This window comes from Hyaloscypha bicolor (assembly GCF_002865645.1).
Source record: "Hyaloscypha bicolor E unplaced genomic scaffold K444scaffold_182, whole genome shotgun sequence".
In the NCBI taxonomy this organism is placed as follows: Eukaryota; Fungi; Ascomycota; class Leotiomycetes; order Helotiales; family Hyaloscyphaceae; genus Hyaloscypha; species Hyaloscypha bicolor.
In genome coordinates this window covers 1,718,534-1,732,589 of record NW_020194684.1, presented here as the reverse complement: position 1 = coordinate 1,732,589, position 14,056 = coordinate 1,718,534, and the positions used below count along the sequence as shown (strand labels likewise).

Sequence of the window (14,056 nt, the reverse complement as noted above, 5' to 3'; positions counted from 1 at the left end):
TATATTTAAAATTACTTTTAGATCTCAAATATTAAAGGAAATATATATTTTTAATTTCTAGTTTATTAATAAAATTAAAAATAAGAATATAAAAAGAAAGTTTAAGAAGTTAAAACTAGTTATTTAAGTTTATAATAATAATAAGAAATATATAATATTAATATAATTATTTACTATTTAATATATTAGCTAGAGAATTATTCTTAGTATTATTATTATAATAATAAATACTATAGAACTATATTTAATTAATAATTTTATTTAACTATAATTTTTATATTATTTTATTTTATAAACTTACTAAAGAGCTAAATCTAAATAATAATTCGGTTCTAAAAATTATAAAATTACTATATAATATACCGGAAACTAGAAATTATTAGTTTAAAACTTATTATTTCTATTATATTAATAAGCTTTCTATAAAATAATTAAATTATAATTTTTGTTTTCTTTATAATAAATAATTCTTTGAAATTATTAGCCTTTTAACTAATAATATTTTATTTATTAGAACTAATAATTTTATAAAAACGAAATAACTAAAGCTTTAAAAAGCTAGGTTTTTAGCTAAGAAATATAAATATCTTATTATTAATTATAATCTCAAGTTTAATAAAGGTATTATTTATATAAATATTACTAGAATTACTTTTATATAAAAATACTAATATAAAAACCTTTAAATTATTTCTATAAAAATACTATTATTATAAATAATAAGAGTATTATTTATTAAAATTTCTTTATTAAGAACTAATATATTACCTAATATACTAAAGAAATATATATTATATTAGTTTATTAACTAAAAGCTTTATATAACTTATTATTTATTATTTATACTATTAAATTCTCGGAAACTAATATAAAGATATTTAATAAGTGCATTTAATAGTAAATTAAGAATACTATTAGAGAATTTATATTTATAAAGCTAGTAAAAGAATTCTTATATTTAATTATTTTTATAAATACTTTATTTATAAATAATAAAGATTTCTTTTCTTAAATTAGATATATTCTAGTTCTAGTAAATAGAACTAGATATACTAATATTATTTACTAGTTCTCTATTAAATATAAGAGAGTTACTAGAAGTATTCTAGCTTTAGAACTTTATAATATAGTTTATAGCTTTAATATAGGTACTTTAGTTAAATCTATAATTAATAAAATACTAGAAATAAAATTATTACTAGTAATTTATATAAATATTTTATTAAATTAGAAATTACTTAAAAAAAAGTATCTAATAATTAATATAATATATTTCTACTAAATATATAAATAATAAGAGATTATAAAAGTTAAATAAATTAAGAAAGAATTAAATTCTACCGATTCTATAATAAAATTAAAGCTAATAAATACTTTCAAGTATTTAATTAATATAAATATTATATAATTAAATATAAAGAAATAGATTAAATATAAATAAAGCAGAAAATAGATATATAAGATAAGAGAATATTATAAAAAAGAAAGTTATATATAAAAGGCTATAGCCTTTAGTATATAACTAAAACCTTAAAAGTAATATAAATATATAAAGTATTTAGGAAATCTAATATTAGGCCAAATTAGAGAATTTATATATAATTAGAAAGAAATATTATTTTTAGTATTTTTAGAGAGTTTCTAGTATAATATAGCTATTTCTTTAGAAATTATATATATAATTACAAGATATAAGATATAAGATATAAGTAATAAAATATAAAATATAGGATATAATTATATAATTTTATATTTTATAAGTAACTTAACTAATAAACTAAATTTCTTTAGGCTTAGTAAATTTAAAAATTATATATTAATATTATAATACTATAATTCTTATTTCTAAATAATAATAACTTTACTAATCTTATATAAAAGTAATTTAAATTATTTTAGATTATATAATTATATTATATATATTAAATAATTAAATAATTAAAATATTAAAACTTAAATTATAATAGTTTATATTAATAAAGTAGCTTACCTTAAATTAATAATTAAGCTTTAGGCTAATAGTTAAGCCTTAGGCTAGAAATTAAATAAAATATATATTTAAGGCTTAAGTAAATTTTCTTTCTTATTCTAAAGCTCCCTTAGGATCCTCTTCTCTTTTTTAGCTTTAAATTATTAAAAGAAAGATACTCTAATTATATATTCTAGGCCCTAGATCTTATACTTATAATAATACTAGTTTTCTAAAAAAAAATCTATTTTTAATTTTCGATTTTTTTTTTTGGTATTTCCTATCAAAATCTGTCGGCTAATCAGAGAGACATGTTACGTAATCGATACATCATCTGCAGCGGATGTTGAGCCTCTCCTTCTTCCAACTCGATTGCGGCAGAGGAGTGTGGAGTTTCTCCCGTCCCTAGCAATCAAAACCTGATTATCCACTTATCCATCGGCACGTTCCTTTCTTTTTTGCATATTGCGCAATTGCATAGGAGGAATCGCAGCACCCTTCTCATTCAGCTATGACGCAGGGGGCATCTTATTGGATACATGCAAGCCATTTGCTGCAATCGACTACTTTTGGTTTTGAGGCTGCATTGTCGCATCAAAACGTATCTGGCATTGTTTAAGCGATACCACCTGTGATCCGCTATCGAGAAAATGAGGTTGCGCTGAGACTTGAGTTCTTGTGTAACCCCCAACGTGGGGCTGAGGCTCTGCAGATGTTTCTGGGGATAAAGGGCCCCCCAAGTTATCTAATTATCTTTCCTTCACATTTTCTCTTCCCTCACCCAATCCAACACTGTTTTCCAAATTCCAAAATGGTTGCCGGCGAACACGATTCACAGCCCACGTGCCTCAGTGAGATCGGACATACCGAAAACATCCAAAACCATGTCCTCCGCTATCTTGGATGTATTGAGCGTTGGGAGCGGGATGAGTTGTTCAAACCCGGCAATGATCTCTACAAACACGAGTACGACCATATACTACAAAGATTGAAGGAAGAGCGAGACGAACACTCTCAAGCCAAGACGAAGAAGGGCAAGGGAAAGGAGACAGTGCTGGACAAGGAAGCAGTACCTAAACACGAACCGAACTCTTCAAAGTTCGAAAAAAAAAAGCAAAAATCGATGCAATTGACAAACTAAAACAGTGGCAAAAAGCTTGCGATACAGAGATTCGTCGCATTGATTATTTGCGAGGTTGTCTTGCGAGAGATACGGAAACTAAGCAGCTCGTCCAGAACATAGAGGAGACTGCCACCAAATGGAAAAAGTCCGAACAATACAAGTATCTGGACGAGGTAAAGAACTGGCGGTTAAAGTCAGGTCGCCCGAATACGACGGCACAAGCGGGGGGGCCTATAGCTTCCGGAAGTCAGGGAAAGCGGGGGAAATACGAACCTGAGAAGGATTACAATTTACATATGATCGAGTACGAAGAAAAGGACATATGGGACGGCGAGAGTGATGGCCAACATCAATCAACTCCCAAAAAGCACCATTTCTTGGATAATAAGAAGAAAATTGGCGAGGTTTTCAAGGAGACGACTGACCTGAAGGATCCAGACGCCAATCCCCTGTATAAAGGCGACGCTCGCGGTAAACTAAGATACATCCATCTACCTGTGAACAATATGACCGTAAGTGTGTGCTGAACCCTTTCCAATGATCAGGCTACGCATCAAAGCAACTCTTTCTCCAGACGGCATGCTAACTGCGGATTTTCAGTGGGTCGAGGTACGAGTTATCTGCTCACTTTGAAGATGATTCCCCGGCTGAGCGCATTTTTCTCAATTCTAGGAAGCTATCGCTCGATCCTATGGTGAAAAGCGACCCAAATGCGATGGAATATATTGCGAACTTCACGAGAATGAGAAGACACAGTCATACATGATACTCCGTCCTCAGTTCTGGCGCGGTCAACTGCACGGCGGACGCAGCGCACCACCGCACGCCCGTCACATGCGCGCTCTTTGTGACACAGTGTCCTCAGGTACATGCAACATCTTGGAAGACATCTCTTACTCGCTAATAAGCTCTAGATCCCAAAAGCGTGGAGCAGTCACCCAAAAACATCGTTCTATTCGTAAGTTTCATAGTGATGTCCGTGGACACGTTCGGGTGGCTTACGAAGTACAATCCAAGATGCCTTATCTTCACTGGGAAACAGATCGGCAGCGGGAAAAGTTTGCGCTTGAGATTGAAAACATTACTGAAAAGTGGAAGAAGACTAAAAAGGAAGAAGAGCAAAAGAAGAAGAACAAACGAATAGATGAGAGGAAACATCTCAAGAAAGTTGTGTTCAAGCCGTGGAAACCAGCCGAAGCCGAGAAGACCAACTGGTTTGGAATGTTCCCAGGAACCAGCAAGATGGTCGGCAATGCGCCGACTAGTAATGGCCAAATCATCGCACCCGGTCCAGTTCCTCGTGACAAGGACAATAATTCCCAGAAATGGTGCCTGCCTCTCTTTCGAGATCCAATCCCCCCAGTGCCGCAGCGGCCAACCCTGGAGCAACAAGACACGGGGAGAGTTGGTACGCTTCAAACCCTAGTCAAGAGAATGGGATACGGAAAAGTAAAGGAGGTATTGCCAGTTGAAAACGGTCGAGTGAGGAGCAGCAGTCCTCTCGGCCAATATCTCATTGATGCAGCTAGATTGTACGAAGAGATGGCCAATTACCGCGACAAAAAACTCCTTCAGGATTATCTTCACGCGGAGCTTCCACTTCACCCTCGTCGAACTCTGGATCAGTCCTATTACTGGACACTCAACACAACCAAAAATCGAGATCGCGACCAAGTCGTATATCGAAGCACTAAGTCTGACAGCTTTCACCACTTTAATCATAAGACAGGAAGATGGCCGGAGCACGATTTCCAGAAGATAACTCCCGAACATGGATGTGATGCATGCCGGGGAAACATCAGGAAGGTATCAAGAGTAATCATGGTCGACCAGCTATGGATGTGGATTCTTGACGAACAGACCATTATCACCTGCTTCCCGAAACGATATGGGGCAAACAAGCAGGAGACCGACGCATCCAGCGTGCACAAAAAGTATCCGGATGAGGTTACAGAACTCGCGCCAGAACCATATTCGCTCAGTATTCGACCTCGCGCTCGTGATTATTGATGAGTGTTCGAGTACACTGTTTGATCGGGTCAAGACACGGGATCGGCAGCCCCAGGTGATGGATGCGTTCTCGGAAGCCATTGGCAATGTTGTAAGTACTCCTTTTCTCTGTTGCATACTGACAAGCCGCCTACTCACCACAATTCAGACGAACAAGCAGACGGCCGCATTCGACCGACTTTATGGCTGGACGAAGGAGGCTGCTAAAGTCTATCGAACCAAAAGCAAGATAGATCCGGAGGCAATCTCAGACCTTCATGTTCCACTTCTCGATATCTATCCCGAGGGAATTCTTCAGCGAGAGATCAAAGACATCATAGAAGAACTCGAGATCATGCTGGATATCAACCGGACTCAAAAAAAGGTTCTCAAGGACTTCATATTGCATGTTGAGCACATTCTAGATCCCAACAGACGTTTCTCTTTCCACGGTAGACCCTTGAGGAGGACCGGGACGATGAATGGGGCTGGCTCTTCAGTGTAGGTTCTCCTGATGCCCCTTCTTATTTTTGACAGTCTTCGCGTGCTCTCAGAGCGGACATTTCAGAAGAAGCCTTCCTAAACCAGACTGCTAACTTCGATGCTACTAGGAGCCAAGATGAAAGAGGATCGGACTCTCCATCGGGGTATCTGCGTCATCCTCATCAACATTCATCCTCGTTTTCGAATCACCAAGGAACCGACGAGCACACGAACAACAAAGACGAGACAGATAACAAACGTCAAATTTACGATTGGTTCAAAGTCAATGCTGAAGAGCTTGTGGCAAAGGTAGTCAAGAGAATAGAAGATTTGGAGGTACTCGTACGGACGGCTGAAAGCACCTCAAGTAGCGTAAGTCTATGCTTCGAGTTTATCTATCATCCACGCGGTTATTGCGGCTAATTTGTGTCCTGCACTTAGTTGACAGATCTGCTTGCTCTGAAACAACAACAAGCAAGTGTTGTCCAAGCTTGGCAGTCAGTTAAACAGTCTGAGGAAGCTGTTAGCCAAGGGCGGTCGATCATGATGTTTACCGTTGTTACGATTTTCTTCGTGAGTAGTCGCTTGAACCTTCGAGGTCTATGAATATGCCTGTCTTACTCATTGATCTAGCTTCCTTTGTCTTTCATGGCAAGCGTCTTCGGCATGAACGCCTCCGAATTTGGCCAAGGCACCGTCAAACTCGCCCATGAATTCAAATACATGTGTAAGTTATCCCCCGGCAAAGGCTTTTGGTTTGTTAAACTCATCTGATGAAGTTCCCATCTCTTTCCTTATGATCATACCGATATTTATCCTTGCTTTCAGCACCTGGATACGTGCCCTGATTTGGTTCACCTACAAGTACGCAGTAACACACACAGTTGCCAAGATCGGTGTATACAGCCTTTGGCTAAAGTGGGGCTTGACGAGCCGTACACTTCTAGACACCGCAGCTACAGAGACAGAGAAATTGAAGAGTGACGTCAGAGAACGGAAATGTCGCCTGCGAAAAGAGAAGAGGGAGAAGCAGGAGGAAGAATGGAAGAAACAGGAGGAAGAGTCGAAGAATAAAACTGGTCCTCAGCAGCCAAACGGCCCAAACTCCACAGGTCCACCTAGGACTCCCAGCACAGCTGTTGAGAATCATGGAACGGCAGCTCCCCGTCGAGCCGTCGAGACCGTCTAAATGCGATTTAAGCAGAACAGACATCTGAACGATATTTATCAACTGGCTATGCGAATTCGTTATGTATTTGAGGTTGAATGAAATGCATATATATCTCATAAAATACCTTTGCCTCCACTCGATGCTGCTGAATATTCCAAACAATACAGCTAATGGCCTCACAACAACCTCACACTTCTCCTATACAAGTCAGCCCCTAAAGCCTCGAAATTACTCACCTCACAATGATATTACATATACGAGGAAGGGTGATAGCGAGAAATAAAACACCAACTTATGGACCCATCAGAGGTGAAGGGGGACGACCTCCTCATTTGCAGTCCAACTGTACTTGGGTTTGGCCATGGCAACAAACTATGGGGTGAGCGCCTTATCTTTTCTGTAAGGTATCAAGAAGTCCCATCCAGCTAATAATGCATTAATATAACTGAGTTTGCTATTAATAATATTAAAGATATTAAATATTATTTTGAGGCTTTTAATTATCTTTAAATATTTAAAAGAAAAAGAAAGCTATTTATTTTCTTTTTAAGATTTATATAAAGCAGGCATTTATTTATTTATTTAATAATTTTATAATAAAGAAAGAATAAGACTTTAATATATTCTTAAAATATAAATTTTATTATTTATTATTCTCTAATTATATTAAAATATATATATTAATAGATTACTAAATATAAATAAAACCTTTATTATAAAGGCTATAACTATTATAAATATAATATTATAGATTTAGAAAGCAAAATAGAAAATCTCTTATAAAAATAATTTAAAGCTAAAAAAAAGAAAACTAGAATATAAAAAGCTATAAAGAAATATATATATCTTATAATATATTAGTTTATAAGAGACTTAGCTTTTTAAATATTTCTAATATATTTTAAATAAATATTTTTAATAAAATAATTATATTATATATATTTAGAAAATAATAAAATATAAGTAATAAAATATAAGTAATAAAATATAAGTAATAGAATATAAATAATATAATATAAATAATTATATTAGCTAATAAGATTAAAAGCTAAATTATAATATTATTTTCTTTTTTAAAATAAGCTTATTTTTAAGCTTTATAAAAGCTATTAATCTATTTAGTTTTATATTATTTTTCTTTTAAATTCTTAAATAAACTAGTATTTTATATATAAATATTATATATTAGAAATAAATACTTTTAATATATAACTTAGAAGAATTTATTATTATTTTTATATAATTTTAAGCAAGTATTATTTTTTATATAATTTAACTAATATTATAAGTTTTATAAAAGTTCTAATATATTAATATTATTATTATAAAAGTATTATAATATTAAAACTAGATATTATATTAGATTTTAGATTATTTCTTATTAGCTTAATTATAATAATTTATTTAATATTATATTTTTATTATTATTAGATTAAGGCTTGTATTTATTTTTTATATTATAAAAGAACTTATATATTAGTATTATTTTAAACTTATTTATCTTTATAATATTATTCTTTTTATTAATAAAAAAGTATATATTTATCTTTTATAATTATTACTTTATTCTAGACTATTATAATAGACTTTTTTAATAAAATTTCGGATTATAGAATTAATTAATAAAACTTAGATTATATTAATTATTTTAAATAATATTAATAGTAATAATATAGATTTATAAAATAAATCCCTCTTTTAAAAAGATTATAAAGTTTTAAATAAAATAGAATAAAGAGTATTATAAGATACTAAGCTAGAATTATTAGAGACTTAAAATTTAGATAATAAAAAAGTTCTAAATATATTAAAAATAATAAATAATAAAAATCTAAAATAAAAGAATATATATATATAAAATAAGATATCTTAATTCGAATAAAAGTATAGAAAAACGAGAACTTGATTTATATAAGAACTATTATAATTAGTAATTTCTGGACTAATATTTAGCTAAACCAAGTTCGAGAAAATACTAAGAATAGATTAAAGAAAGGCCGAACCCTATTTACTCTTTTTAATACATATATAATAGTTATACTAAGAGGCTATATTATAGTAGGAGAGCTAGAGAGCAAATGACAAAGTATTAGATAAGAGATATTAATGTTTTGATGCGGCCGCATATGCTTATTTCGGCTACTTTTTTTCCATGCAGAAGAGATGCCTTTCAATCCCGTACTGTTGCGGCCCGCTCAGTCGATATGCTTGACGAGACCTTGATTCGCGATTGATTCCTTTAACAAGAACCACAGCTCGAGTCTCCGGCACCGTTATTGTTACAACATTCAAAGAAGCCATCCCCATCAATCGAGTAATGAAGAGCTGCTATGCACTGAAATTATAGTTAATGAAAAAGATAATATTAAAGTTAGTTTTACTATATTCTAGAGAATACTAACATAGTTACCTGGGAACTGGGCCGCAGCTAATTCATATATATAATACATATTACCTAAAGAAATAATTAGCCTGGTAAAAAAGGGAAATTTTTATAGAAGAAGAGGGGACTGTACAATAAAGAATCATACCGTACTGATTAACCAAAGCCTGGCAACAAGGGAAAGTAGCGCTATTAATTAGGTTGGCAGAGCCTGTCGATTCTTGGCAAGTACAATAGCTATGGTCTCTTGCTAAGCTTAACCTATAGGTTCATATATTTAGTAATTATATTTATATTTCATAATAAGATAGACTAACCTAGAAAAAAGAAAGATAAGAGTAGTAATAACCTTCATTTTTACTAATAACAAAATATTATAAATATTAAAGGATACTATAGTAGTAGTTATTATTAGATGAGTTCGAATAGAGAGATTAATAATAGTAGAATGAAATGAATAGTATGATATAAAAACCAAAAAAGCTTAACTAACTCTTTATATATCCTTTATTTTATAAGGTATTTAATAGTAGATAATAAAATAATAGATAAATCAATGAAGTATAAGAACTACAGATATTAGATTTGATGTAGAACTAATTTCTGTCTCTCCTAAGAGGTCTAGAGAGGTCTCTTATAAATCGGCGACCACGTGTGCTAACTATAGTAAGTTGGAAGTAGGTGCTTCCCAGGTCCCTGCCAACTGCCGAAGTTCCCCTCTTTCACATGCCATCACATGCAACCGAGGTTTCTACCCGTCGGATGCCGTTAATATCACGTGCAGTCTCTATATACATTATATATTTTGCCTCTAAATAGCTTGGTATTATAACGGCAAAGGGTAAAAGTTATAGAGACATATAAGATTAAACCTTTCTAAGGGTATAATACTAGAGCTATTAAATGTCCTCGGCTTTATTCATTCTACCATAATTAATGTAATAAAAAATTCATATAAGAGACTTAAACCTAAAGTTATAATAGTATTTTAATAAAGCTATAATTAAAATAAGACAAAACTATAATCAAGTAAAGTATTTACTATATTGTATTAACTTGTGAGGCGCACAATAGCAGGGTGCTATACAAGTAGTCAAGGTAAGGGGTAGGAATCCAAGGTAAAGTATGGAGTGAAGCGTGGAAGTATAATTGATTCCAAGAACTAGTTCCTATCAAGAAACTAATCAATGCCCATTTCCAAAGCTCGCATGCCTTTATATATAGAATCTAGTATTCCGCTAGATGTACGGAAGCACTAGTCCCAATTAGGGAATGCGAACCCATATAAGTACTAGCCCAATTAGGCTACCAAATCCAGCTGGACGCTCGCTATTAATATGCGTATTACATCGCCTCTCTCTCTGGGCTCTGGTCCCCAAGAGCCTAGGCTCTATACTCTCGCATGCCCTTCGTACGCCCTTCGTATCGCAGGCTCCACGTACCATAAGCTTCATATGCCTTCGCAAGCTCCATATACTCCATGCCTTCGTACTGCAGTATGCCTATTCGGGTTCTCAGAACCAGGGAAACCACCTTTGTGGACAAAACCCAGCTCCACACTTCACTTGCCAACTGCTCTGCTCTACCAATTCGCTTTATATTCGTTCGTACGGTGGTTTTTTGTACTTGGTTCTAGGGTGTTTTGTGCTTCGTACGTTCGTACTACTTTCGCATTGCTTTCGTAGTGCTTTCGCATTGCTTTCGTGCCTATGTGATGGCCACTGCCTCCCTCTCTGGAACGTCGTCCCCAACGATTAGCCATTGCTTTGTTTCTGGGATATATACTTAATAGCTCTCAAATCAATCGCTCTCAAACTGCTACTCTCAGGCGTTCGGCCAGCTCCCTTGATCTACTGAATACCTGTAGATACCAGATTACTAGCTCTAAATACATATAATATATGGGTTCCAGGCTATTAAAACACTGGCCATTAGTATAGTCAGTCATACCCAATAGCTCTATAATGTCCGTAATAGCCCAGTATATTTAAAGCTTACCTAAAAAGTATATTATTAACTAGTTCTGGTATTTGGAGGCATAATGCCCTTTCTCTTGATACTTGAAACAAATACCTTGCCGACACCTGCTACTAGTATGGTTCCTACTATAATATCGACAGGCTCCCGCTCGCTCAGGGCTTCCTGCTCGCCTAGGGCTTTCCCCCTTGACTTGCACCCCTCTAGAGGCCCTGGAGGGCCCAAATAACCGATCCGCGGTCTCAATCGAACGTACTAGCTGGAGCATCTCTTTTCATATATATAGCGGCTGGCCCCTTCTCGATATCTCAGTCTATAGCTCCCGCCATAGCCCTGAAAATAACGCATCTGCTAGCCTTCGCTTATTAGTATAGCCTAATTCTCGCTCGTATACTTGTAATTTAGCTGCAAAATCGTCCGTCGTTTGGCCTTCTTATTAGTAGGCATTTTTATATGATTCCATAGCACTTATTTGCTGATTATTAATATTGCAGATCGACTCAAAAAGGTATATTTTAAACTGCTCCTATATAGTATGTACTAAGGCCCACAGCTAGCTAGTCGACAAAACAGAGAAGCGAGATTTGATTTTCTAATTTTCGATTTCTGATTTTCTGATTTCTAATAACCGTATATACCTGCCCCTCTATTTTTAGGGTATGCCTCACTATTACTCTAGTAATTTAGCGCTTATATTACTAAAAGTGCTTTATAATAGTAATATATAGCCTGAACTTATAATATATTAATACTATTAATACTTTATTTAATTATATTAAAATACTATAATATTTTATAAATCTTTTACTATATTATAATACTATTATTAAATGGGCTTATATAAACGTTTCCTATAAAGTAATTATAATAAGATTAAAAGATTTATAAAAAATTAATATTAATGCCCGTATAATTAAATACTAACTATAAGAATAGAATATTTAAGTATATACTCAAATAATAAATATATCTTTTCTTTATATATAGATTATAATCCTATATTATCTGGGAAATATAAATAAAGAAATACTTAAGAATTTTAAGAATTATAGCTATATAGCTTTAATTACTAGAGTTATTTATATATATAAGAAACTTAGTCTTATTTATTATATAACTATAATAAATAAGTAAGTAGCAAATAAATAACTATTTATAATACTATAAAGTAAACTAAATAATAGGCAGATTATAGATTATAGATAGTAGTATTTATATATATACTTCTATTAATAAGGTTTACTAGTAATCCGGTTAGCCTTTTTATACTTTACTATTTTACTCTAGTTTAGAAAATTAGGGCCTTATTTACTAATATATTTTATTATTTATAAGAAGAGCTTATATATAATATTATAACTTCTAAATCCCGAAGTAATTATATTATAAATATAATAAATATAGTTTAAGAAAGAAAAATATATTATATCTAGTTTAGACTAGATTTAATTAATTAATAAATATAATAAGCTATTATTATTTGAAATCGAGATATATATTTATATTAATATTTATTTATATAATATTATCTATTTAGTTATATAATAATATCTTTAGATTTATACTTAAATAGGCTATTATTCTTACTTTTTTAGGGCTAATTAAGACTTTGAATTTTCTTTTATTACTAAAGTATACTTTATATTCTTATAGATAGCCGATTTATTAGTTATATATATAGAGAACTACTTTATTTCTGGGAAAAGTACCGAGAATTAGTAAGTTAAATTCTAGTAATAAGAGCTTTAGAAAAGCTAGTTATACTAGTAGTATATAAGTAATTCTGTTTCTTTATATCTATCTCTTATTTTTTCTATTATTAAAAAAAAGTATTAGATACTAATAATTATACTATTTTTTATTAAGGCTATTAGATCTAGTATTATAATACCGGATTATATAACTAATTCTAATTAGTATATATAGAACTACTTTTAGGAACTAGTCTATACCGGAAGTTATAATTACTAATACTTATAAAACCGAATTACTTTACTAGTACTTTATATATAATAGATCTAAAATAAGATATATAGATTTATAAACTTATAAAATATTTATAGAATTAGAAAAAACAGATCTAGGCCTAATATAATAGCTAGTAAGCTATTTAGACTATATATAAAGCTTCTAGACAGGATATAATACTAGACTTATTTTATAAATATAAAGCTTTATAATATAATTCTTAATAATTATTTAGTTTAGAATAAGTAATATAATTTTATATACTAATATAAATATTAATAAGTTTTTATTAAAAGAAATACTAAAATAGTATTATTAGAAGCTTATATCTTATAATATAAATATAGCTAATATTTATATAAGAAATACTAATAGAAATAATAATTAATTATATATTTAAACTTATTACTAGCTCTAATATATAGTTCGAATATATATAGCTTTAGGATAGCTACTAATATTAGAAGAATTCGAGAAGCTAACTAGTAAATATAATACTATTATTATATGAAATAGAATTCTTAAATAAGTTATTCTAATAAATATAAAATATATAAGTAATATATAGGCCAGAAAAATATTTATATAGTTTCTAATAATCTAGAACTTTATTTAGAAATAGCTTTTTATTAATAATACTTCTAATAATATAAGATAATTAAATAAGCCAATTATAGAATAACTAGATATATTAAAATAAGTATTATTTATTATTAAATATATTATTTTCGAAACTTTCTTTTTACTTTTAAGAGTAATACTAATAAAATTATTAAGTTCTTTTATTATATAAATATTCTATATCTTTTTTTCCAGAAATATTTACTATATCTATTTCTCTAGTTATTATTACTATATAGCTACTAGATACTATTTCTGCTTTACTCTAGGCTTCTCTTACTTTAATAACCTTATAACTACTTTTATTATTATTTTCTTTTATTATAAGCTATATTATTTAATCTAACTACTTTTCTAGTAATATTTATATTA

At 31.1% G+C, this 14,056-nt stretch overlaps 2 protein-coding genes across 2 annotated transcripts; both read left to right on the top strand.

Moving 5' to 3' along the window:
- Nucleotides 1–2,780: 2,780 nt before the first annotated feature.
- On the top strand, nt 2,781–6,753 carry K444DRAFT_636524 (uncharacterized protein; the record flags this gene model as incomplete). Its single annotated transcript, XM_024884002.1, has 12 exons — nt 2,781–3,038; nt 3,116–3,604; nt 3,693–3,701; nt 3,765–3,957; nt 4,007–4,050; nt 4,143–5,026; nt 5,115–5,193; nt 5,251–5,582; nt 5,693–5,936; nt 6,006–6,137; nt 6,198–6,291; nt 6,344–6,753. 12 exons carry the CDS (start codon nt 2,781–2,783, stop codon nt 6,751–6,753), a joined length of 3,168 nt encoding a protein of 1,055 aa, XP_024728087.1.
- Nucleotides 6,754–10,308: 3,555 nt separating this feature from the next.
- Nucleotides 10,309–10,937, top strand: K444DRAFT_226329 (uncharacterized protein). The gene has a single exon (XM_024871189.1). It carries the CDS (start codon nt 10,391–10,393, stop codon nt 10,874–10,876), a length of 486 nt encoding a protein of 161 aa, XP_024728086.1. The 5' UTR covers nt 10,309–10,390; the 3' UTR covers nt 10,877–10,937.
- The last annotated feature ends 3,119 nt before the right edge of the window (nt 10,938–14,056 follow it).